The 27,980-nt window shown below is 41.4% G+C and overlaps 1 protein-coding gene across 1 annotated transcript in view; it reads right to left on the bottom strand.

Annotated features, from left to right (window-relative positions):
- LOC137371229 (forkhead box protein O1-like) overlaps positions 1 to 17,029 on the bottom strand; it is an 84,750-nt gene extending 67,721 nt beyond the window's left edge. The window contains exon 1 of the mRNA XM_068033438.1: positions 16,107 to 17,029. Within this exon, the coding sequence (XP_067889539.1) occupies positions 16,107 to 16,661 (555 nt within the window). The 5' untranslated portion in view covers positions 16,662 to 17,029. The remainder of the gene's footprint in view (positions 1 to 16,106) is intronic.
- Positions 17,030 to 27,980: the final 10,951 nt, after the last annotated feature.

Raw genomic sequence — 27,980 nt, 5'->3', positions numbered from 1 at the left:
GATTGGGTCGTCCATTATAGAAACCACCCAATTTTCACTTCCATTGGCTTCAATCAGACATTTTCTATGATGGGCAGCTGATTATATTGGCATTGTGCCCAGGCAGCAAGTTGAAAATCTACCATATTAATTGATAAAAAGTCATGTGTGTGCACTTCCTGCCCGTCACATTTCAGACATCACAAAATGTATGCAAATTTCTGCACTACATTTTTCTTTAAAAGGTATAATGAAACAAGAAACATTTGGAACCTGCAGAGAAATACTTGACTGCTGAGTCTTTGCCTTTACCACCATTGTTGAGACATTTATTCCAAACATCTTTTGTGAGGTTGAGAACACCTACTGGAATCAACTAATGTTGAGAAAAATTTTACGGCACCCCTGATATTTACAAAGCCACACTGACCATCATATTTGGTTTCAATTAAATCATGCCCTCTGTGATAATGCGCTTACTAGAATTATACTATGTGCTTATGTAGATGAATATATTCTCAGGTTAAGGGGGATCTACATCTAAAATTGATAGATTTCACATTACTGAGCTCCAAGAAAGAACAAACTTGCATTTACACAACACCTTTCACAACCTGAGGATATCTAATAATTTACAGCCAATGAAATACTTTTGAAGTGTGGTCACTACTATAATGGAGGAGAATACACAGAACCCAATTTGTACACAGTAAAGTCTCCCCAACAGCAATGCGACAAATAACCAGATAATCTGTTTTAGTAATACTGATTGTGGAATAAATACTAGCTCGGATACCAGAAGAACTCCCTGTTCTTCAGCTGTGCTATGGGATCTTTTGTCAACCTGAGAGGGAAAACGAGGCCTCGGTTTAAATTCTCATCCAAAAGAATGCACCTCTGACAGTACAGCGCTGAAGTGCCACTCTATTTTATATGCTCCAGTTTCTGGAGTGGAACTGGAACCCACAATCAGATAGAGCAATGCTACCACTGAGCCAAGGCTGGCACCTTAATGACAAAAATAAATTAAACTAATCTACAGCACTTTCCTGAAGAGAAGGGAATCTCCTGCACTTCCTTTTGGGAGGACAAAAAAAGACTTTTTTTTGGCAGAGGACAGGCGAATTGTGCATGTGAAAGGAACATCTGATTTGCGAAACTAAAAAAGGAGAACAGAAATACAGTATAAAATAGTCCCAGAGGGCGAAATATCACAAATCACCAAACCCTGCACTAATTAAACAAGCTATCCAATTCAATTGGATGTTAGGTGGGCAACACCCACATACATCTTCTCAATCACATTGTGCTTCATTAACTGCATTGTAACTGTAAATGCCTAAATGAGTACCAACAAGCAGTATGGTCAAAAATGCTGGAATCTAAATACTGAAGCCGTGTGGTTGGGTAATCAGTGCTGCAAGACACTAACTAGCGCACCAGCCTGCTCACCTGAAATGTTAAAAATGAGGATTGTTTTAAAATGTTAATTTTACAGATCCAGCAGGTATTTACAACATTCATAAGATTAATATGCTGTAATATTTAGTATTCTTCTTTGGCTCACAGAACAACTTCCTTACATGTGCATTTAAAAATTTGCAGTTTAACCTATTTATCTTTAAAGCTTACAAGACTCCTTTACCTTATATGTAGGATACAATTTGTTATTTCGAATGATTCCCCTTTCCTTTCACTCTTGAACTTTAAAAAAGACCCCCCTCAGTGGATCAGCAAGTAGCTGCACCAGAATGTATGGTTCAGTACTGAATTACAAGATCAGGAAGACCAAAGGCTAAATTCAGCTAATTTTGCATAGGTTATGATCACATCCAGGTCAGCAGTAGAGACTCCACAATTGGTTTCAATCTTCCAAGGCTCTGGAAGAAGGGGATATACAAGTCAGGGTTCTCATTCCTTACTATTGTTAAACAGGAAAAGAACAAGACTGGCTGTGATTATAGGTGAACACCCACTCCTAAATATCTGTTTACCATCAGGCTCACACAAAGAACAGAGAATTGGATGGAAGTACAGCAGGCCTGTCAATACCTATGGAAACATACTTTCTTTCTTTGGCCTCCTGGTCTCGGGAGACAATGAGTAAGCACCTGGAGGTGGTCAGTGGTTTGTGAAGCAACACCTGGAGTGGCTATAAAGGCCAATTCTAGAGTGACATATTCTTCCACAGGTGCTGCAGTTAAAATTGGTTGTCAGGGCTGTTATACAGTTGGCTCTCCTTGTGCTTGGGTCTTTTGTCCTGCCAACAGCCAAGTCTCTTCGACTCGCCACTCTTTAGCCCCGCCTTTATGGCTGTCCGCCAGCTCTGGCGATCGCTGGCAACTGACTCCCACGACTTGTGATCAATGTCACAGGACCTCATGTCATGTTTGCAGACGTCTTTAAAGCGGAGACACGGACGGCCGGTGGGTCTGATACCAGTGACGAGCTCACTGTACTATGTGTCCTTGGGGATCCTGCCATCTTCCATGTGGCTCACATGGCCAAACCATCTCAAGCGCTGCTGGCTCAGTAGGGTGTAGATGCTGGCCGCCTCGAGGACTTCTGCGTTGGAGATACGGTCCTGCCACCTGATGCCAAAGGATTCTCCGGAGGCAGCGAAGATGGAATGAATTGAGACGTCGCTTTTGGCTGGCATACATTGTCCAGGCCTCGCTACCACAGAGCAAGGTACGGAGGACACAGGCTTGATACACTCGGACTTTTGTGTTCCGTGTCAGTGCGCCATTTTCCCACACTCTCTTGGCCAGTCTGGACATAGCAGTGGACACCTTTCCCATGCACTTGTTGATTTCTGCATCTAGAGACAGGTTACTGGCGATAGTTGAGCCTAGGTAGGTGAACTCTTGAACCACTTCCAGAGCGTTGTCACCGATATTGATGGAAAGAGCATTTCTGACGTCCTGTCCCATGATGTTCGTTTTCTTGAGGCTGATGGTTAGGCCAAATTAGTTGCAGGCAGCCGCAATCCTGTTGGAGACTCTGCAGACACTCTTCAGTGTGGGATGTTACTGCAGCACATGAGCAAAGAGGAGTTCCCTGATGAGGACCTTCTGTACTTTGGTCTTCGCTCTTAGACGGGCAAGGTTGAACAACCTGCCACCTGATCTTGTGTGGAGGAAAATTCCTTCTTCTGAAGACTTGAACGCATGCGAAAGCAGCAGAGAGATGATCCCAAACAGTGTAGGTGCAAGAACACAGCCCTGTTTCTCGCCACTCAGGATAGGAAAAGGGATCTGATGAGGTGCTGCTATGCTGAATTGTGCCTTTCATACTGTTATGGAATGAGGTGATGATACTTAGTAGCTTTGGTGGACATCCAACCTTTGCTAGTAGTTTGAAGAGACCACGTCTGCTGACAAGGTCAAAGGCTTTGGTGCGATCTATGAAAGCAACTTAGAGGGGCATCTGTTGTTCGCGGAAACATATTCCAATAGAAGTCACCACCCTCAGGAAAGGAGAGAAGTAGAGACGTAATGAGGACAGTAAAGTGTAGTCTAATTATTGAAAAGGAAAATGGGTCAAAATGCATTGCTTTGTGCACTAAAGAGAGGATGCACATTGACAGATGTACTTTTTCTGCTTTCTTGAAATTCAATTTTCCAATCTCACTATGAAACACATCCAACCCCCTTTGGAGACTTACAATCAGTTTTGCTCTGTTAGCAAGATGAGACAAAGAAGGAGGTGTGCACAAGGTACAGTAAAAGTAGCACAGAACCCACTTTAGAATACATTTCTGTAAATATGTTCCCCCTTCAGCATTGGAATAAAAGCCTTTTGAGCATTTCCAAAGGCTGCAGGAATCTTATGTTCCTATGTGGGTTACTAACCCTTACATTTTAGAAGTCTGAGATGCATTTGAAGATTGACTTCTGTCGAAATTTCCTCTTCTGACAAAATTACAGATCTACTATCTGCATCTATTGTACACAGTATCACAACCACAACTTTCAACAGAGCAAATTTTCACATAAGAAAAAGGTTAAATCAAAGCTGCCCTCTCCTAGCACCTACTCAAGAGCAGCATTAGCACAGGTCTGGAAGAACATCAGCTGCCGTCCCTCTTTGGGTAAGAGACATGAAAAATATTGCAATGATAGATTACAAGTACACTAGGCCTCCCCTGTAACAAGTAAACCATCCATGCCACAACATCTTGTGTAATGTGTGCTGCTTGTGACATCTTAATTCCCAGAACCATACTGAGAACATATTGTATCCAAAAGATAGTTCCAGATAATGATATTTCATTTGTGCTGCCATTTACTTTTCCTTTGAGCTAAAAGTTGTTTCAAAAAGGAGCCAACACTAATCACTTGAATAGACGAAGTTCAGATAATAGGGACTCAGGAATTTAGCATGGCCTATAATTATTATAGCAATACCAGAATGTTTATGCCAATTCCCCAAGTCACCATGGTCACAGTAATCTCCACTAAATTCATATTACATTAATATTTATATGAAAATGATCTAAAATGATTCATGTGGTATGATAATGTTGTAATAGATCACCATGTTGCTGTTCTAATCAGGTAATAAAAACATGTCTAAAGGGATCAAAGGGTATGGGGCGAAAGCAGGAGCAGGCTCCTGAGTTGGATGATCAGGTATGACCATAATGAATGGCGCAGCAGGTTTGAAGGGCCGAATGGCCTACTCCTGCTCCTATTTTCTATGTTTCTATGCTCCATTTGTGACCAACTGTGGCTGAGTTAGTAGCACTCCTGCCTACGGTCAGAAGGTTATGGGTTCCACCCCAAGACTTAAATCACAAAAGTTCAGGCTAACACTCCAATGCAGTACTTCATTCCGAGGTGCCATCTTTCAGAGTTATCCCCTGACCAATATGGATCTCTCAATCTATTACAAAAACAGATTATCTGGTCATTATTACATTGCTGATTGTGGGAGTTTGCTTTGCACAAATTGGTTGCTGTGTCTCCTATATTGCAACAATTACTATACTTCAGAAGTACATCATGGCTTTGAGAGATACGGTGGTCGAGAAAGAGGTTATACAAGTACAAGTCTTTCTTTCGTTTAGCCAATTCAAATAGCTCCCACAGAATAATAATTACAAATTTAACCATTTCAAAAATCCAAATTTTCTGAAAGATAGACTTGACAGTTTGATTGGAAAATGTGCAAATTTTAGTCATTCAAGAAAAAAGAAAATTACAATTACTAGATATACACCACCACCATCCCCCCCCCCCCAAAAGTGGATCACGCATGTAGAAAGTCACAAAAAAAACAAGCTCTAGGTTTTATTTCTGTAGGAATAGAATTGAAAAGTAAAGGAAGTTATGTTAAACCTGTATCAAAAACTTTGGTTAGACAACAGTTAGTATACTATGTGCAGTTCTGGTCACCACATTATAAAAAAGGATAAAAGAGGCACTGGAGTGAGTGCAGGGAGGATTTACAAGGATGATACCAGAAATGTGTAGGTATATATAATAGGAATGATGAAAGACCCAATTTAAAATCTGGTCTTTAAAACTATGTAAGAGTGGAGAGAGAGAGAGCGCGAGAGCGAGAGAGTGTTTCCTCTTGTGTAGAAGAACATAATTAGAGGCCATCAATATAAGACAGTCACGAAGAAATCAGAGGAAACCTCTTTACCCAAAGAGTGGTGAGAATGTGGAACTTACTACCACAGGGAGTGGTTGAAGTGAATAGTATAGATGCATTTAAGAGGAAGCTAGGAGAAGCAGATGAAGGAGAAGGGAACAGAAGGTTATGACAATAGATTTAGTTGAGGAAAGATGGGAGGAAGCTCGAGTGGAGCATAAACTACAGCATGGAATGGTTGCGCCAAATGGCCTGTTTCTGTGCCATATGTGCTCTGTAATACTCATTTACATTCAAGTACGAAAGATCTAGATGACTAGAGAGTTCTTATTAATTTTTCATTGGATGTGGGTGTTGCTGGCAAGGCCAGCTTTTGCTGCCCATCCCTAATTGCCCATTACAATGGAGTGGCTTGCTAGGCTATTTAAGAGTCAACCACATTGCTGTGGGTCTGGAGTCACATGCAGGCCAGACCAGCTAAGGACGGCAGATTTCCTTCCCTAAAAAAAAAGGACAGAGTGAGCCAATTTTTTTTTTTTTAAATACAAAATCGACAATGGTTTCATGGTCACCATTAGAAAAGCTTTTAATTGAATTCAAATTTCACCATCTGCGATTCGAACCCTGTCCCCAGAGCATTAGCCTAGGCATCTGGATTATTAGTCCAGTGACATTACCACTATGCCACTGCCTCCATGGGGCAAGTGGTTCAGCCCCAAATAGGATTATGCACTTTTGTATGGCAAGCCTTCAACTCTTCACATAGTTCTACTGTGCTAGTGCACTTTCACCAACACAAGTTTCTCTCTAACGGCAAGCTACAGCTTTTTAAGAGCTGTTGAATGGATGGATTTCATGTTACTAAGTCAATCGTGTTAGAGGCTAAACTCTCTAAGCAGAGGTACACCAGTCAGAAAATATTGCATGACAATCTCCTAGCAGCCAGCACAAGTGAAGCTACAAATGAGCCAACGTAGCCCTATTTTTGCCATTGCTGCAAAATCTGTTACTAGCCAAGCACCGTGCATGTCAAAAGCTGTATGCGCATACACACAATGTTCTTCCCACCCTCAAAATGATATAAGAGGTGACGTGACCAGTAAAATGTCCCCAGCCTTTATGACAAGTGTTATTTCACAGTGAAATCAATTTGTAATGTCAAATTTAATGAATTTACTCAGGCAACTGGAGATCAGGTTTAAAGAGATACAGGTGATACTGCTGGCTGACTTCCAAACTGAAGTATACAAACTGCAACATGTCCCTATAGTCCAAAATTAAGGTTTGAAGCAAGAAAAAAAAGATCGGCACATCCACGTTGGTAGATGGGTCACCATCACTAGAGTTATCTTGAAAGAGGACGATTGTACGCTATATAGTTGAATGATCTGCATGCATGCATCATTCTTTGGCAGTATTCACCAAAAAAAACTTGCCTATTTCCAATACAATTAAAAGCATTATTTTGGCCACTTTGGTACATGAACATTTGTAATTATTGTTGGTGATATGAAAGTCAGAGTATTGTATAATTATTGGTATTACCCACACAGTGCACTATTAGAAAAGTGTGCACAATTACTGTTAACATTGTACAATGTGTATGAATGGTAGCATAGCCAAACTATTTGGAATGGATTCCCAGAAACTTAGCAGGGTAAAATCAAAGAGAAAAACATTGGGCTTGTTAGCACCCATCATTTTGGGTGCTGCAAGTGCTCTTTAGAGCTCCAAAATGGCATCCGTGGTACATGTGAACACATCTGTGGGGCAAATCTCCCAGGACGCTATATTTGCAAGGGTGTTAGTGTGCGCAGTATGCACAGTAGGTAGATCCTGATGTTAATCAGCAAACAATGCTGATTTGGCAAGAGCAGTGCCATTTTGGAGCTCAACGCTCCAGATCATGCTGTCTCTTAACTCGCACACCTGAAAGGGCCCCTCACCAGCACTATTTAAAAAGGAACAACTTAGAGTAGTTGCTGATTGATTTCTTCTTGCTAAGATTCTACAAGTGTTTGGTCATTTGTATAGTTGTTTCAAGTTGCAAAGGTCTACAGGGAGTTGAATGGCAGGTGCTAAGGACTTTTTGCTCACTTCATGGCTTCTGCACAAATCAGCTGCTCCCCGATATGGGAGGACTAGTAGACGTTCCCTTGGAATACAGCATGACTCAAAAAATGAGCAGAGACAACACAGAGCAGGGCAAGCTGGTAGAAGAGGAAGGAAAATGAGAAGGACTCTCAGCAGGAGGCCACATATGCCCAGGAAGTAATCGTCCTACCTGACGAACATATCAGATATCTGCACTTCAGTAAAGATGCCCTCAATGAAATCTACCACCTGCTGCAACCAAACTGCAACATCAGAGCAGGTTGAGGACCATATTGCCAGTGGTTCGAACTTTCATGTGCCTCGCTCCTTCCAGACTGGAGCTGGAGATACTTCTAACATCTTGCAATTTGCTGTCCACTGTTGCATAAGGGAGGTCACTGAGGCTCTTTATTCAATGAAAGCTAACTATATTTCATTCTCTCATACCAGAGATAAGCAAGCGGGGCAAACATGGAGCTTCGCTAGGATTGCAGGCTTTCCCGTAGTGCAGGGTGCCACTGACTGCATGCACATTGCTATGCAAGTGCTGTACGTTAACCCTACCCTATACCAGAACCCAAATGGATTCCACTCCCTTAACATCCAATTGGCATGTGACCGCAGATAGGAAATCATGCAGGTCAACACCCAGATCCTGGCAGCAGTCATGACACTTTCATTCTGTAGCAGTCCGCTATGCTAGTTGTATTTCGGACACCATGGAAAACCAAAGGGTGTCTACTGGGCGACAAGAGCCATCAACCGATGGCCATGGCTCATGACTCGGATACATAACCCATGCACAGCATGCATATAACGTAAGCCATGCTACCTCATATGATTCAGCATACCAGTGACCTTCCGCTACCTGGACCCCTCTGGAGGATCTCTACAGTACTTGGAATTTAGAAGATTGAGAGGTGATCTTATTAAAATGTATAAGATTCTGAGGGGGCTTGACAGGATAAGATGCTGAGAGGATGTTTCTCCTCATGGGGGAAATCTAGAACTAGGGGCACAGTTTCAGAATAGGGCTCTACCATTTAAGACAGAGATGAGGAGGAATTTCTTCATTCTGAGGGTCATTAGTGTTTGGAATTCTCTTCCTCAGCAAGTAGTGGAGGCTGAGAGTTAGATCTAGCTTTGATTGACAGGAGAGTCAAGAGTTATGGGTGATGTGGTTGTCATGGTTGAATAGCTGGCAGTGAGCGTCAGATGAAGCATATGAATAGCTATGAGTTGATTGATAAAGATTGTTGGTAGGTGAGTGACCAGCGTGAGACTAATGTTGTAGTTGGTAACAAATGGCATTTGAAGGTGCATTCACTGTCCTTAACCATTCGTGTGAGGGCATTGAACTTCTTGTGGTACTGCATCTGTGTACTTGGAGCTTGATTCCTGAGACTGACCTCCAGGGCTATCTGCTCCCACTGTCGTTTCAGCCTGGTTCTGGAGTACCACCTGTCCCCCTGCAGATACAGGACAACTCTCCTACTTTCCACATCCTCCACCAAGGCCTCCAGTGCAGCGTCTGAAAGCACTGGAGCCTGCTCTCCTACATTGTGCCATTCATCGCTGTTTCCCAGGACAGATTCACTTCCTGCACCTGCTCCAGCCACAACGCACCTTCCCTTTAAGTGCAGGCTAGCTTGATTTGGTGCTAGCAAATTATGATTTTGAGCCCCCTGATGATGCATGCAAATGAAGAGTGCGGTTAGTGCCTGCTGCACGCAATCATTCATTCAAATGAGCAGGCCGCACAAAATTGGTTAATCACGCATCATGATCTTCACGCCCATTTTCAGGGGCTATCCAATTTAGCCTCCTTACTGTTTGTTGATCAATCATAACAGGAAAATGTGTGTATATGCCCTGGGCTGAACTGATCTGTGCTAAATATCCATTTAAAGATTTGTGTGTGGGCTTCCCCAGCTTCTTCCTCCTGTCCACCCTCAGTCTTGGCTCCTTAATAAGGAAAGCACCTTTCAGAACTTCAGGATGTCACAAAAAGTGCTTTCCATTCAATTAAACATTCTGAATTGTAGTCACATCTGCAGTTGAAGGGAAGCATGAAAGCCAATTACACTCCAAGTCCCACAAATAACAAGATAAATAACCAGATAGTGTTTTGGACATATCAGATGAAGGATAATGCTGGCCAGAATGCCAGGAGAACATGCCTGTTCTTCTTCAAATAAAGCCATAGAATCTTTTACATCAACCTGGGAGAAGTAATAGGGCCTCAGTTTAACGTCTCATCTGAAAGTCAGCATTTCTGACAATATAGCACTCCCTCAATACTGTACTAAGTCTCAACCCAGATTATGAGTTCAAGTCACTGGACTGGGTCTTTAACCCATAACCTTCTGAGCCAGAGGTGTCTGTGCTACCAATGAGCTGAGGCTCATGGTGAGGAGAAACTATAAAGTAACTACGTACAGATAGATAACTGTCAACACGCATGTAGATTATTTTTTTCACAGCCATTTGAAAACCAGATGTTTTCCATTACAAAGATTACCAGGTAACTATCCCACATTAACTTAATTAAGTTGCTCACAATAACTTAAATCAAGACTAATGGTGTGAAGTGAGGACTCTGCTTGGGGTTAAAACAGAGGTTCATAAGGGCTTCAGTTGGAACGTGGGAAGTACTCAGATCTTTATAATGGGAACACAAGAACTGAAAGTATGATTTGAATTAATTAACCTCCCATGCATGTGATGACTGCAAAAGATGAGTCAACTGTTGGTGAGTAAGTATGGTACTCTGCTGAGGTTCAGTGGGTGGAACTGCCAAAGGGATGAAACTGGCTCCAATCAGATCAACTCACCCGATTACAGACAAAAAGAAACAGGTTTAAAACTAGTATCAAACCAGAAATTCCAATTTTGGGCAAGTCAAGCCAATTCAATTATTTTCAAATTAAACCTAGTTTGGGTAACTGACCAAGCTAAAGATTTGATTGAAAATAATGAGATAGTAACACATACTAGATAACAATATGTTAAAAATGTGTAACTAAGTAGTTAACTTGCTGTGAACATTTTAACATTTTTGCAATCCAAGCTGTACAGTCACTGAATTAGCAGCATGCACATCACCACTTAATTCTAATTAAAGCTGTCAACTGTGTAGACATGGGTGCACCCAGAACAGGGAGCTGTCAGACTGAAACCTGATAATCTCTACAGTTGTTAAACAATTTTGTTGTACTTGTGCAATTAGAACAGCAACTGATCACTTTCCATTTAAACCGTAACCTGAAATAAATCTGATGGCTTCATCACGTTTATACTGTAGCCTCTAATTTGCAAGTAGGAAACTAGAGCTCCTGATTAGCATTAGTGCTTGGATTTCCCTCGAAGAACGTGGCTGACTTTTGAAGAGAAGGGGTGAAAAGAAAGAAGGGAAGATAATCTGCCAAAGAGAAAAATGGGTTTCTCCTTAAATCATTCAAGCCCACATCCTGATGAGTCAGAGATGTAGCATCACTCTCTGGATGGGCTACCTAATCCTTCTGGCCAAAGGCAATATGAATGTAAGGACGAAGGAAATTCACTAAATGCAGAGATGAGAAGCAAAGCGTTATAAATGGTTAATCATGGGAATAGGACTAAAACCACAATTACCTGTGTAACTGAACTATTGTTCAGTCAGTTTGGGCGAGACAAGACCCTTTTATGCTCATTTAAACCACAAACTGAAATGTGCAGGTACTATGACTCATTGCAGTTAACACTCCTCATCTTGCCCTCACAATTGCTGCTAAAACATCTAATCCTGTCATCATGATTGACAACACAGCAAATTTGTATCTTATTACATTTTTTCTCCCTCTCTTGTATGTGCTCTATATTTGACAAGCTCAGGTCTGAATAGTTTTATGCAGGAGAAGACTGTTGGTTCATCTAGCCCACTTTTCCATAGTATTCCCTTGGTGCACTTCTAATAACCCTGCATGTCAATGCTGATGTAATTTTTGAAGTTACCAAGAACACTTCTGCAGAAGTGATAAACTTTCAACTTAAATATATTGTGAGCCAATAGCAAGTCTTTAACGACGCTTCTGATGGTGAACAGTCACTGGTAGCAAGGCTGGGCCATCATTCAGTGCTATGATCCCATTGCTAGATACAAAGAGGACTGCTCACTGGCCTTCCCTTACCAACACAAACTACTAATTCTTTAGGTATTTTAGCGGTCCTAAATTTATCAATACTGTTGCTTACTCCTAGACTTGGAGAAGCAGACACGGCAGCTAAGCAGTTTCAGACAGAGCGACTGCATTCATAGGTCATACTCATATATATCACTTTATTTGAACAATAAAGTTGTCTGCAAGGGTGACATTTGAAAGTGAAAACAGCATATTCCATCAAGCAGAAAATATACACTTACGCTCCTGATGGTCATCTTTAATACGTAAACATTTAAAGCCTGTATCTGCTTATATTTAGCACATTAGCCAATGAGTAACCCTACATATACTAATTCTTGGCTAGTTAATTGCCCAATCAGTAAAATCAATTACAGAAAATAACTTGGGAATATTAGTTACTTTAGTTAAACTTGGATTACAATTAATTACAAAGTTTTTAGTTATCAAAAGATTTGTATTTTGCACCCACTGAAGTAAAATCTGAATTATATTTTCTGTAGATTCTTTATTCTTTTTCCTTCCATATTTCCTATCACACAAGGTTGCAATCAAAATTTTTCAATTAACCACTCAGTTTTCAGAACAAGTACATTTTCAACCATCTTCTGGTAGGACTTTGAATGAATTTCTAATTAGGATTAAAAAAAAAGGAAACTTTCTCAACTCTGTCACCACAGGGGAAAATGGTGGTTGGGGGAGGGGGAAGGGGAAACACTTTATATTTGTTCAGAAATGCTTCTTCATAACTTAATATCCAATGATAACTGTTACAACTATGTTTCTTCTTGTACCCAGTCTAATAATAGAGAACTCAAAAAAAAAATTAAAGTACAGACAGACAAAAACAGTTCAGTTGTAGAGGAGAGGCCATAGGTCTGAACTACCACCTCAGGTAAGCAGCTGAACAACATAGAAAAACCCCTTTCCAAGCTCAGACAAGACTAGTCCAGGGCTATTTATGGGGGGAGGAGGAGGAGGTGGAAACAGTGGAAGAGTGGGAAAGTAGCAAAGAAAAAAAGAAAAATGTATTTCTTTACATCTGCTGGCACCTGTTCACTCAATGCCAGAAGTGGGACAGTTCTACTTTCTATAGTAGTGCTGGTACAATGCAGCTTCTATTTGTAAACATTTGCTTGAGTAATGTACTAGAATATAATTGCTTTAACAAACATGAACAGTTTGCAGTTGCTCGGTTTTGCAGCTAGATCATTCTCTTAAATCAGGTTTTAAAATATAATGGAAGACAGGAGATAAATACAAAATTAAACAAAGGCATGTTGAATTGTACAGGTAAACTGACTAGTTTGTATATTTTACACTTAAATCACCACTGTAGGTTTATTCAGCTCACTTAATAACCATTCATAATGGCCACTCACTCATTCAGTAGTCAGATGTCAAGACTCTCAAACTTTTATCGATGAAGTTGTGTTTTGTCTTTTTCTGCAAGATTGAAATGTGCACTCTTATCCAAGTAGAGTCAGAAAGAACAGATTGTGTTCTCTCCGGTAGATCTACAAGGCTAAGAAGATCAACAAGGGTCAATGTACAGGACATAACCCCAGTGTCAAAAGGAAAACAAAAATGAAAAAGCAGACTTAGATAATAGCACAGGAATCTCATTGGAGATCTCTGCCAACCTTCAGCACCTCTATAATGCTACTGACAAATGCTTTGACTGTAACATACACCACGGTCACAGCAAATGTAATCAGATGGTATTTAATATTCCATATTTTAAAACATTAGCACTTTAAAAAAAAAACATTCCACAGGTGCAATTATAAATACAGCTGGAGCCACCCAACATCTGTAACCTGCCATGGCTCCCAAACAACTGAGTAAGTAAGGGGGATATTTTGCAGAAAGTCCCAGGTATAAAAGATCTGTCAGTATTGTCGTTTACAAGACAGGTAATTCCTACCTATGCGGTTTAATTTACATTCCAGGCTGGTGACAACGTAAATATTGAACAGTTCAGACGGGTTCAAATGAGTCAATTCTGAAAAAATGTGTTATTTTCCAAATTATAAGGAAATGCATCACGGCTTATTGTGGCTGTTTTGCCGGAAGATGTAAAAATAACGAACCGTTCCGCTAGCTGCTGCTGTTTTTTTTTTGCTCAACAAAGGGTATAGTACAGAAACGTCAAATCCATTTCCATTCTAATATCAAAAACAACATTGCGACACATTCATAGAAAATAAAACTACAAAAACACATGAAACTGTTCCAAGTTGTTGCAAGTCACGAGAGAAAGCGGAAAGCTGACAAAGGAACAGGTCACAATCTGATTCGGAGTGATTTATTTATTGAAGCCTTTTCCTTCGCTGTTTTCCCCCCCCCCCCCCCCCCTCCAAACACACAAAAAAAAACAATATCAGCGCCCACCCCGCTCCAAAACCTGGGTAAAAATATATAACCAGCGTCGGCATGGTTTCCAGATGAGAGGTGATTTAAAAAAAAATTACTAAGTAACTTTCGAGATCTTTGCGTAACTTTGTTTCTGTCAATGAGTCACCCTCCGCCTGTCACTGGATTCACCGCTCCCCAAAACATCAAGCTTGCCTTCCCGGAATGATCGACAGCGGGCTCGGGCCAATCGTAGCGGCAGGAGCCTTTGAAACTACCGGCGGGGGCGACAAGGCCGAACCAATCAGGTCAGGGCAAGGAGTGGCAGCAGGTTAGGATGCAGCGTGAGCGACAGACGCGTGCGATCGTGATTGTTACAAACAGTGAAGGGCAGACTGGTGCGTGATTTTCATTACTGACTTTATACAATGACTAAAAATCTCCCAAATCAGGCCAGATAAAGGAGGGCTGCCAGACTGTTTCCGCTTAAATTAAAAAGTGCTGCTTGAATATTGCAATAATCTGCACAGGATGTCTGCCCCAAGATTCAGAATCCACAAGACATTTGACAGTTCCGACACGATAGCCTATGGAGCGGTGCGAGTTACAAACTTTAACTTAAACGCGGGGGAGTCATTTAAAAATCACGTCTGAAACGCCAAGCAATTGCACTTCTTGAACCGGACGGAAACAGTTTGGTATTCCGGCAACTTTTTTCCCCCTAATTGTCCACACGTTTTGATCGCGCTCAAACTTCCTCAGTCCTGTTAAAATAGTTCAGCTTAAACGCTACTGAGGTACGATAACTTGTCTTTTTAGAGGTGCTGAACGGTCTTTATTTCCAGCAATTTTATTTCAAATACAATAGATTCTGGTTTCTAAAAGGAACACTACCTGTTGCAATGAGAACCTACCTATATTGTATTGCTATGCTGATTTGGGTTGAACTAATACTTCACGGGAAAACCGATAGCCACTGAACAATTAACATTTACTCCAGAGATTTCCAATATATTCTCTTCTTCACATAAACTAATAGATACATTAATAGATGTTACTTATGGGAAAGTATCAACCTGGTGTCAATCCGTAGTATCTTCCGCCCCCTTCCCGTTCAAAATACATTTTGTATTTTTGAATAACCCATTTAATGCTTTATTTGGTTTAGGGAATGTACGTCAAGCAAAAATCGATTTAATTAAAAGTCACTTGTCTGCCAAGGCCAAGTAAGTTTTGACAATAATGTAAAATACTTATGGCAGCACATGTTTAACGGTACAGTATTTCCAGTCTTTATAACCTTGTTTTTTTTTTGTTCTTGGAATATGCAAGATTCTATCTTTTTTCAGTTTACATTGGAAATCCATCGTGAAACTGTCACTGTACTAGTGCAACGCGATCTCATCCGCTTGCGTAATGGACAATTCCTTGATTACTTGAGTAGCTAGAATTGTTTTGGTCACACGTGTTGTATTCTATCGAATACAGCATTATCCCACTGTTTAAAACAGACGGTAAAATATAATTTAAAAATTGGAATTCGTTATCTCCATGGACTGCACAGTTTATAGTTAGTAGTAAGTTACAAATTTAGTTTTTTTTAAACAAATATATTTTACCATCCTAAAAGCGGAATATTTAAACACTGTCAGATTTTTCAGAGAGTCACTCCTATCATCCCCATCAGACTTCCTTCCTCCTGGACAATTGGCGCTAAGTGAACGTGGAAAGTATAATAATCTTACAATATGCACCAAAAGGAGCGTGGATTTTTTTTTAAAACATCTGATTTTTAAATATTAAATACAACCAATTCAGTTTTATGTTCGCGTGCAGACTGGCCTCAACATTATAGAAGTTTGAAAAGACAAGTTTGTGACTTTTAATGAACACTTACAGGTTAAATTTTGTTCTCACCTTCCAACCAGCAGAGCTGTTGCTGTCTCCTTTATCTTTGAAGTAGGGCACGCTCCTGACCATCCAGTCGTAAATCTGGGACAAGGTGAGCCTCTTCTCCGGGGAGCTCTCGATGGCTTTGGTGATGAGGTCGGCGTATGACAGATTCCCCCAAGCGTTTCTGCGGGACGAGCTGCTTTTCCTCTGGGCTGCAGAAGCGGCTCCGGCCGAGAGGACTTGCTGCTGTTGCTGCTGCTGATGTTGATGGTGACAACCATCCTGCTGCTGACACTGGAAGTCACCGCAGCACTCGAGTCCCAGAACAGCAGGCTTCTGCTCAAAGTCCTCCTCCTGCTCCTCCAACACAAGAGCCGGCGATACCGAAGCACTCACCCGGCCGGCCCCTTCCGGGGTCAGGTTGAACTCACTCTGCCCTTCTTGCTTCACCGAAGCCGGCGACGAGGCGCAGCTGAAATCCGGCCGGGGTAAAGGCCAGGTGCACGAACGGGGCCGGGACTGCGGCTCGAAATCGGGATCGATCTCGACGACCTGTTGCAGCGGCGGCGCCTCGGCCATGACTCGAGTTTTGAAGTTTATTTTCCTCTCTCTCACTCACTCTCTTTTCCCCCCACTCCCCTCCCCTCTTCGCACAACACACGAGGAGTCAAAGCAAAAAGAAGTTACTCCGTCACTTCATAAATAGCAAGAAAAATAGTCACTTCTAACAAAAAAAAATAGTCGTCGAAGCTCCAAAAAGAACCCGATTTCCAACCAAAAAAACACACAAAGTAGAAAGCGAGCAACTTGCTGCCACACGTTGATGAAGCGCTAATAATAATACTCATAAACCTTCATGACCCTGCCGTACCATTTGTCCTACTTTCCTCTCCCTGCACAGACAAGCGCTATATTGTAACAAGCCCGAACTCCGGCCGAGCCACCTAACCTGATGACGCTGTGTATCAAAGCAGGAGGAGGAGCCAGCTTGATGGGCAGGCGGTTTCTCCAATCACAATCACGATCCGCCCTCAAGCCGGAGACGTGCGGCCAATCAAGCAGCGGGGAAAGCGGGACCTTTCCCCCGTCCTCCTTCCCCCCCCCCCCCGTTTCAAGTTAGGTTGGGGAGGAGGAGCTTGTTGCTCACGAAGTCCGCCCACCAACACGAGTAAACACATGGCGGGGAGCTTACTCACACATTAAAAACAAACAGACACACACTGCCATTTTGACAGCTAAACTGGTCTTTATTCCAGAAAAATTCAGCAATAGAGAGGGCAGGGGGAGATTTTTAAAGTCCCCATTAACCGGGAGAAACGTGTTTACACCAATGAAAGCACAACAGTTCGCATTGCAAAATACAATCCGCGGTGCTGTTTATTCAGTCACGAAATTAAAGTCGACAGCTGCACTAATTCTAATTTAATTTTCTATACAATATTTGAAGCTCTGCAACTTGAATCTAACAAGGGATTTGGAGAATGCGTGATAGTCCCCTAGACTGGACGCCCTGTTCTTTTGCAGACCTGTTGTATTTCTGGAACAGTGGTTAACCGACATCAAATATTGACAGATTTCTCTCCCCAAAAACTGAGTCACTTCCACACCAACAAGCGGACCAGACACTCGGCTGCAGTTCTGAAATTAATTCAATCTGGAGTTTGTTTACTTGGAGTATATTCTGCATTTTGTGGATTATAACTGGATCTATGAGTTCAATCGGAGGTCACTCTAAATTTGTCCCCCATATCAGTATGGTTTGTGCTCCGCCCCTTTCCCTCTGCACCAGACGCTACCGGCTGGAAGGAGAGATATATAAACGACCTGTACACTCAAGAGATTTGGACGCACTGACTAAAACAACGATGCAATTTAATTTTTAGTAATATTCATTCACAGTGATTTTGGACTTCAAATAAGTTAGGAAAAGCCGCAATAGATTTAATCAGTTTGCATATTTTGGCTTCGTTTAGAAGCTTATTCTAAAAGAAAGCGCTGAAACTTGACATGTTATTGCTGAAATGCTGAGTTTTTTCTCAAACAAAAATATTTTTCTTCATAAGAACTACCATAATTTCTTTCGCTAACAGCATGTCAATCAAACGATTACATTTTAGTAATGATAGTATCATGCAAAAATGCTATGTAGAATGATTTTTTTAAAATCCACTGGCTGGAAACCTGAATTAAATTTAAAAGGAAAAGAAACAGATAAAAGATGACTCTATTAGCAGCTAAGATGGCCACCCACATTTGCATCACTATACTCCACATTCCAATGCACTGAGGTCCAGACCTATTGTCTGCCTAGACCCAACAAGAACAATGAACAATCTGAGTGAACTCGCTATCCTGCTCCCATTAGCAATACATTAAGGCCATCACTTGGACATTAAACTGGTGGAGATGAACCATTCAAACCTAACCAGGTGCAGAGGGAAAGGTGACCTGGTTGAGGGAATTCCTAGACATGGACTGATTAAGTTGCAAGAGGGAATACAGACTGGCAACCATCATGTTGAATTACTGGGTGATAGTCATGTGACAGGCCTACCATCTGTGTGCTTAAGCTGGTGTTTTCTCTGCAGCAATTGGACAAGCAGCTAGAGACTGACAACAGAAGACCCAAGTGGCATCCCTCCTCCCTCTCTCCAATCCACCTTGCAAACTTTGAACCATGCCTGCAGGCCGAAACCGCATAAGCATATCACTGCGCAGAGACCCTTTGAAGGAAATCATCCGCATTGCTGTCTGCAGGAGAACCACCAAATCAGCCATCCACATCTGCAAACCAATAGCCTCGGGACCATCAAATTGATCCTGAAGCCGAATCATCAACCTCCACAGACTGCATAGCTCTTTTTATTTCTCTGGTCTATAATTCGACCAACCTATCCTCCCCACTCTGTAACATATGTGTGTGAACCTCAAGTGTTAGTGTGTAAAAGTTGTAGCATAGTTATTATTTTACTTAGATTGGTTTAAATACAATAAAGCTAACCTCCTTTGTTACACTCAAGAAAATCTGTCTGATTGGTTCTTTTTATAACCATAGCAAGTAAATAGTTAAATACTCACTGAATTGGCAAGTATATCCACTTTTTAAAAAAAAGAAAGAAATCTATTGTGGTCAAACAAGGAGAGGGAAAAGAGGGAGCCTTTTGACCCCTCCTCACCTGATCATTACATCAGCAATCCTACTACAGTATCTTGAGTCTGTGCTGGGGACCTGTGGCTGCACCTATTCACAAGCAATTACAGTGCCCACTTTCCTGACAGCAAGCAGTAAGGCTGGTTACTTTTAGGTCCACACTGTATCTGAATCTGGTTTGTTGCAGCAATCAGGAGGACTAATCCAATTAAGATTGTCCTGCCTTAAATGAGAACATATTTTTAAAGGATACTCACACCAGAGGATGAGATAAAGGGGCTAAAAGATTATACCAAATCATCCTGCACATGGAACTAACACTACACACAATTTGCGTAATAATGATGCTAAACATTTTCAAAAATATTACTTAAATAAGCTAACACCCCAATTAAAATTGAGGATAGAAACACTGTGTGACATCTGGGGCATGCAAGAAATATGCTAATTGCCAGAGAGAGAGTTCCTGAGAGCATCTTTATTATTTTGGGTCACTTTATTGCTAGCAGCAGGTGTTGGATTAATGTAGCTGATGCCCAGGAGCATTTTCTCTGATGGGTTAATCAGAATGACAATATTAAAAGTTTATTATTAAAATTTAATTCAATGATTTCATATGGCCATGAAATAACAGAGCACACAGTATTATAATACAATATTATTTAAAGCTGCAGGTCCCCCAGCATTATTTAAAAATACTAGGTTTCAAAAGGCTATCATGTTTATCACTGCCAAATGAGTACTTCTCTATATTTCTACAACTATTTGTTATCTTTGTTGGTGTCACCTCTACTTCTCCATCCTTTCCATCTGTCTGCAGAGTACATGTAATGAAAAGTAATTTGCTAACCTAAATGATTTTTTTCTCCAAATGTTCCCCTTCCTCTTCTGCAGGAAGTGACTCTTCTGCAGGTATTAGCAGCACTCTAATATCTTGCCATTCTTCATATATAGTCGAGATAGTGAATGTTCATAGGCTGTTCCACCTTGAGGGCTTTACATCCAGATTCAGCCCTGTCCTTACATGATATACACATACCCATTCTTCCCAGCACGGGTCAGAGAATAACTGAATACCAGTTTCCCTACCGACATGACAATAGGGTTGATTGTAGTATGGCACCCACCCCACTGCTATCCTAGCTGAGATTTGCTAACTCAGTTAGCAAAGAACGGGGACAATGGTATTTTCAAAATAGGGGTAATCTTTCTGAACATAAATATTTGTATATGAATTTGTGCAACGCTGTCCTTCCTAGTTCATATTTATAAACTGGAAGTGTCACCATTCATGCACTGTGCCAATTTTCCCTAGCTATTTTCTCTTGTTCATTGATAATGTGCATAGCTAGATTAATTGAGGACACAGTAAAAGGGGTGTGGTAACCCCTTTGTCAACAGTCACATTACTATCATAGCTGTGGGAAAACTGTCCGTGCTGATGCGTTTTGGGTTCACCCAGATTATATCTGTACAGTGCTTCAGAGTTTTCACTCATAGGAACTAGGCTACAGTGGTCTAGACACTAGTCTTTCACCTCCGGAACTTGGATTCAAATTCAGCCCAGGCAGTTCCTATGTTTACTGGCTCATTTACAAGAAATGAGATTGGGCAGTCTCAAACCAGACATTACCTGGATGGGCCCTTAGCACAAAACTGCCCCTAATTTGTAATCTCATTTGGAAATGTCACAGAATGACTGGAGTGGAAAATGGACAAACGTCACCTTGATGCAGTAAGGAACATACGTCTGAGGTTGGGGCTGAGTTAGGAAAAAAAATCCACAGTAAAGCTTTCCTCTATATCTAGTCATGCTATAGCTGACCCGAAATGGGAAATTGTTCCATTCCTCAGCACTGACATCAATGAGTTCTGTCACCTCCCCAGACCCCTTCCTTCAACAAAATTCACAAAAGCTCTGGAGAAAATAGTATACTTCTAAACCCATTGCAGTTGAATGTGTTTTTTTGAAATTGTAAAACTGGCATTCACAAGAGTAATGCCAGCTTACTAGAGGAGGCCTCTTTTTGTTCATTTGTTCTCCCTTCTTGGCTGCTGCAATGTGCATGTGCTCCAGGTGTGTAGCCAAGAATGTCTATTTGCTCAGAACTTTGTTTTCAGTTTGGTACATGTTCCCAAGATGATGAACATTGCCCCGTCTGTTTTTTAATTCCAAATATAGCAATTCTGACTACACTGGACAAAAGTTCTAGATTTTATCGGTCCAAGAGTGCTGTCACTAATTAACTGTCAGTTATTAACAGATTGTGCCCAGCAATCTGCTTCAACACAGTTACAAAAAAAGGTAATTTTGTAATAAATGTTATTCTGATCTTGCTGCAAATAACAACTTGCATTTATATAATGCCTTTAATGTAGTACAAATGTCCCAAGGCACTGCACAAGTGTTATCAGGCAAAATTTTAAACCAAGCCTCATAAGGAGACATCAGGAGCAACTTAAAAGAGGAGAGAGAGAGTGAGTGGCAGAGAGGTTTTAGAATGTAATTCCAGAACTTAGGGCCTAGGCAGCTGAAGGCATGGTCAGAAACAGTGGTTTAATGAAAACCAGTGTTGGGCAAGAGGTCAAAATTGGAGGAGCCCCAAGATCTCGAAGGGTTGCAGAGCTGGAGAAAATAGTGGAGACAGAGAGGGGTGAGGCCATGAAGGGACTTAAACACAAAGATGAGAATTGTTAAATCGTGACATTGCCAATTGAAAGCCAATATAGACTAGCAAGCACAGGGACAATGGGTGAACTGGACTTGGTGCAAGTTAGGATATCAGGTCTAGTTTACAGAGGGTGGAAGACGGGAAGCTGGTCAAGAGAGCATTGGAATAGTCGAGTCTGGAGATAACAAAGACATAGATGAGGGTTTCAGTTGCAGATGAGCTGAGGCAGGGGCAGAGACAACTGCTATTACAGAGCTGGAAGTAGACAGTCTTGGTGTTGGAGAGGATATGGTGTTGAAAGCTCAGCTCGGGGTCAAATAGGATGGTGAGGTTGCGAACAGCCTGGTGTATCCTCGGACAGTGGCCAGTGAGGGAATGGATCGGTGGGTAGGGAATGGAGTTTGCGGCAGGGCTTTGGTCTTCTCAATACTAAATTGGAGGAAACCTTCTGGTAAACCAAATCTAAAGTTACACAATTGTACTGAGACAGCATATAAACAATCAATTAGCCTTTGAATAAATACAACTGCATTCTGACATTTAAAAAGTATTATATTTTCAATCTTCATTAAATCAGGAGCCCAATATTTTAATGAGTACTCAAGGTTTAGATTCAATCCTTGCTCTTGCTTGTATTAGCTAATCTCAGCTGGGACAGCAGAGGAGCACTATATTTTGCCCTTAGTACCCTCAGCAAAGGGAGACTATCATTCAGAGTTCAAAATCCTGCTTGCTATCCAGCCATCCCTGCTCAAAGTATCTGTCGATTTAAGCCAAGGACATGATGCTCCCATGGTAAAATTTCTTGATGACGCTATTCTCAAGGCTTGCACACCCCAGCAGCAAGTTAACGTCCTTCAGGGAAGCAGATCAGAATATTGCCAGGAATTCAATCAACCAACAAATAAATAAAACTAGTTTTGAAATGCAAAATGGACCTCATGGTGTCCTTTCCAACAGTGATGAGAGATTTCTCATTTCCGCTAGAGTGGCAATGGGTATGCTATTTGCCTCAATGTCCTTTGACTAGGGATCTCACTCCTGATCATTGTTTAGTGACCCCTGCTGGAAAGTGTCTGTATTTGAATGTTAGGGGCTGGCTTTAGCTGTGATGCTCATCACAGCAAAATAGCATATTGACATTTTTTGTTTACATATAAAGAATAGCCGCTTGGGTAAGTTGTTGGAGGACCGCCAGCTCTGGAGCAACCACATCCCCAATACAAGTCGTTACCTTCAGGAGAGAGAGCAACAAAATAGGAGAACATTGGAGGAAAAACTAAAAATGAAAATATTATAGATGGGTGAAGTAAAAAGCAAAGTCTATATTATTCAAAGTTCACAGATCCCTACCTTACCAATGATGTGAAATAAAATATTAGAAAGACAAGGACAGACACCAAAAGTAGAAGTCAAGTTAAGCTTGACATGTTCATGCAAAAGGCTTGAAATGACTAAAAGAGGCCAGTGAGATTTAATACTTGCCTTAGGGCTGCAGGAAGCTATTACCATTCCACTGCACACCATTGTAGTACTGAGTGCACAGTATGTACATTCACAATGTGTCATCAGTCAGTCTGACTTAGTCACAAAAGACATAAAAGCTACAAATACTTAAAAGACTGGAGTTGTGGTGTTCTGAAGGGAAGAAAGGGAAGGGCCAGTCTTTGGTCTGAAGTCCCTTAGCTGGATCTAGCTTCAAGGTTGTAATAATGATTTGAAGTGGCAATGCCAGAGGTAGGAGGCATGGGATCGGCCTCATTCAAGCACTGTAATCTCTTGGAGCGTGGTTTAGGCAGAGACTATTACATTTTTTTAAAGAGAAAAATTGATAACTGCTTGAAGCAGAAGAAAATATAGATCCATGGAGGAAAGAAATTAGTTTGGATTACTGCAACAAAGAGCTGGCAAAAGCATGATGACGAAATGAACTCCTCCTACACTAATCTTATATAGTTCTGAAACTGACATGAGACTCTTCACATTTCATCTTCTGTTACATAGTCTGAGAGAATGTACAAACAAGGAGACAGTACACCTTAATGCTAGTTTAACAACAAAAGCAAGATACGTATCCTCAAACATTTGAATCTTTTCTAAAATGACTAATTTTTGTTTTATTATATAGAAAAATTATTTGGACCTATGTTCACTAATGCTCTTCACCACTGGAGTTTTCTTCATGTCATGCCTCGGTCTGTTGTAGACTAATTGATGGAGATTGATTTCTACGATTAGACAACAATTCCATTATCAGATCATATGGCTACCAGGTTGGTAGAAGTCAAATTAGATGGACCTTGGTCTTTCTTCATCTATCAATTCCTATTTTTCTAAGAGAGAATAACAGTGGCATCATTGGGGATTTGGCCTGGAATAGTCACTGCATTTCACAGTAGGAGACAGGTGTTCAAAGCCATAATTTCAAGCTCCCCTGTGGTTCAGTTGGTAAATGCACTGAAACTCGCCATGTACACCAAAATGGTTTCATCCCCTTTACATTTGCTGTTCTCAGCTAGGGCAGTGGAGGGTTGCTACAATTGCCTCACTGTGCCTCAGCAAATGAGGGGAAAATAAGAGGCATAAGCTCCTAATCACCATCTTATATAATAAAAGCAAAATACTGCGGATGCTGGAAATCTGAAATAAAAACAAGAAATGCTGGAACCACTCAGCAGGTCTGGCAGCATCTGTGGAAAAAGCAGAGTTAACGTTTTGGGTCAGTGACCCTTCTTCGGAACATCTAGTCACCATCTAGTGGACTGGAAGAAAGTAAGCATTGTCTAAGTTCACACATGAAAAATGATTGCTTTGGCTAGACACTAGCAAAGTTCACGCTAGTGGTAGAGCACCCAGGGAATCAATGCCCTCAGAAAAGGATGGAAAGTTGGATAGAAGGAATTTATCAGGCTGAGTAACTGTAGCCAGTTTATCTGAGGTGCTTCCAATTGGAATTTTAAGACATCAAAAGATCAGTAGATATAAGCAGAAAAATAAAACAAACTTAATCCAAATTATTTGTGAATAACCTTTGTTTTAAAAGGTAAAACTCTTTCCTCAAAGCTATAATGTCCTAAAGGATAATAAAGAAATTATCCTTTTAAAAATATTCATTTGATAAGTTGTGGTAATGTGGTAAACTGATATATGAACATGTTGTGATAAAATGCCACAGTGACCATGACGTCTTGTACAATATGTTCCTGCCCTCAGATGCACTCAGAGTGACTCAATTTGAGGCAAGATAATTTGCACATGGAGGGACTAGAACACGACCACTTGCATCTACTGATTAAAGGCCAGTCACAAAGCAGCATTTGCTGAGCAAGTATCTGCTCATCCTTGGCCATTGAGAACACATGATAATCTAAAGATGGCAGAAAATAATAATGATTTCAATTTATGGTGGGGGAATGGGATGCAAGTTTGTTTTGCCTGCTCCAGTTTGCAATATTCACCATTTTGGCTGAGAAATGGCCATTTGCCTCTCCTTTTTGTCCAGGAAAATCAGATGAATAAGGGTAAAATACTTTCAAAATCAAGACGAGAATTAAGATAAAAAATTCCAATACATTTATTTATTTTGAACTTCTTATCTTTCACAATTTCTCCTTTTGATGATTTAAGTAATAAGATCAGGGTTTAAACTACTACTTAGCTCACAATTCTTTTGATGTTATGCAGCTGCAGAATCATGCTGAAATCAGTCCGTAAGAGAGCAACAAAATGCATCCAATTTAGTTCACAGTAAATGTTCAAAGAGAACATGGAAGAACTGACGTGGAGAAAGAGGGAATGATTTTCTCTAGATATTTTAGGCACTAAAGAGCATCCGAGGTGGCCAAGTGGGCTGGAAACAGCAATACCAGTATAGACCATGTTTAATGCAAGATGACATCTCGGTAAAGGGATTAAAGCTAGCGCTAGGAACGGCCACCCAGAGGATCATTAAGAGGCTGATTGACAACTAAATTGCCTGCTAATGCTCATTAACAAATCCTCACAATATTTTGGCGGCTAGCGTTTGACCTAACACCCTCTTCTGATAGCGACCAACTGACTGGGATTAAACTCGTCATTGCAGAGGATTGCTAACACTACTTAAAGGTACATCACTTTTTACTGTTCACTGTCAGAGGCTAGGAATCCTGCGGCGAGTAACTCACCTCCTGACTCCCCAAAGCCTGTCCACTATCTACAAGGCACAAGTCTGGAGTGTGATGGAATATGCTCCATTTGCCTGGATGGGTGCAGCTCCAACAACACTCAAGAAGCTCGACACTATCCAGGACAAAGCAGCCCGCTTGATTGTTTGTGGATGGTGTGCCATTCACTCCCTCCACCACCAATGCACAGTGGCAGCAGTGTGTACCATCTACAAGATGCACTGCAGCAACGCAACAAGGCTGCTTAGACAGCACCTTCCAAACCCGCAGCTTCTACCACCTCGAAGGACAAGAGCAGCGGATTCATGGGAACATCACCACCTGCAAGTTCCCGTCCAAGTCACACACCATCCTGACTTGGAACTATATCGCCGTTCCTTCACTGTTGCTGGGTCAAAATCCTGGAACTCCCTTCCTAATAGCACTGTGGGTGTACCCACCTCACATGGACTGCAGCGGTTCAAGAAGGCGGCTCACCACCACCTTCTCAAGGGCAATTAGAGATGGGCAATAAATGCTGGCATAGCCAGTGACACCCACTTCCCAAGAATGAATTTAAAAAAACTTGCTATTGGTAGTTTAAAGAGGGCTTTTGAAACACAATGGAGGACTTTGTGGAACATTTTGTCAAGACTTCAACACTCTATCAACACTTATTTTGGAAATTCTTTGAGGACTTCACCTAATAACTGTGAGTGCTGTGTTACTCAATTATATAGAACACCTTATTGGAGTCATCAGGAGAAAAAATATGGGCATCTTACTAGGGGTTCCCCTTGGTCTGCAGGTGGAATGGGAGGAGGACATGAGGCCAAGCAGAGCAGCTCCTGCAGGAGAGGGGGACAGGAAAGCAATGTGGACTCCTTTCCCCTTGCAGTACAAGACATTCCTCCTTCTCTGGACCTCCTCCACCAGGACCTCTAGTGCCATATCTGAGAATCTGTGCACCGTCTCAATTGGTCCTCGAACAATCCTGAAACCAGCCGCTGTGTGTTAGCTGACTGAGTCCACACCTTCAGTGGGTGTCAGTGCATGGAGCCCATGTATATTGCTCCATAAAAATTGGGTCCAATCAGCTCTTGAGCATTAAACCTGCAGGTTTCTGGTTTGTCACCTCTAGGCAAGTTCAAATTGTGGTAATTAGGCCTAAAATTGTATGCTAAAACCAGACATTCAAACAGGCTTGTCTTATTAGTGCAGCTCCCATTTAACTCATTTGTAAATATTAACAAAAATCTCAATTCTGCCTACATTCCATGGTGAATCTTTGACCACTGACAGATGGTTTGTACAAGCAAATCATCATTAAAAATCATGATAAGTAGCAGAATATCCCCCAAAATGAAGGATATTTTCAGTGTAGACACTGAGAACAGTAGATGTAAACAAAATAAACTATTGAGAGACAGAAATCAAGAAACAATGAAGGACATTTTTCAAAAAGTGCACCAAGAAAAATGTGTCCAAAACAAGATTTAATAAGGAAAACAGGAGGCAGGATTTTGACCTTTGGGTCGGGACCCCAACATCAGAGTCAATTGAGGGTCACACTCCACACTGTGGAAACAGTCTCCCGGCAGTGATTTTTCCCCCGAATTGGCCAATTAGCGGCCAGAGGATAGGCTCACCTTCCAATTAAGGACGGTGGGTGGGCTCTTGAAGCTGGAAAACTCCAGTCGGCCTCTGACAATAGGCCTTAAGTGACCTCTAAATACCCTTAATTGGCTACCCGCCACTTGTGGATAGTGCCAGTAAACCAGCACGCTGGCCGGTGATGTGGAATTTCACGCCTGCCCACCTCTTCACTTGTCCCCACCCCCCCACCCCCCACATCGAGGCCTAAGAATCCTGTCCATGAACTGTACAGACTGCAGACATGGTCAAAAACACAGACTTTGTGGATAAAACT

Source organism: Heterodontus francisci, chromosome 6, assembly GCF_036365525.1.
Source record: "Heterodontus francisci isolate sHetFra1 chromosome 6, sHetFra1.hap1, whole genome shotgun sequence".
Taxonomy (NCBI): domain Eukaryota; kingdom Metazoa; phylum Chordata; class Chondrichthyes; order Heterodontiformes; family Heterodontidae; genus Heterodontus; species Heterodontus francisci.
This window is presented reverse-complemented; position numbering and strand designations above follow the sequence as displayed.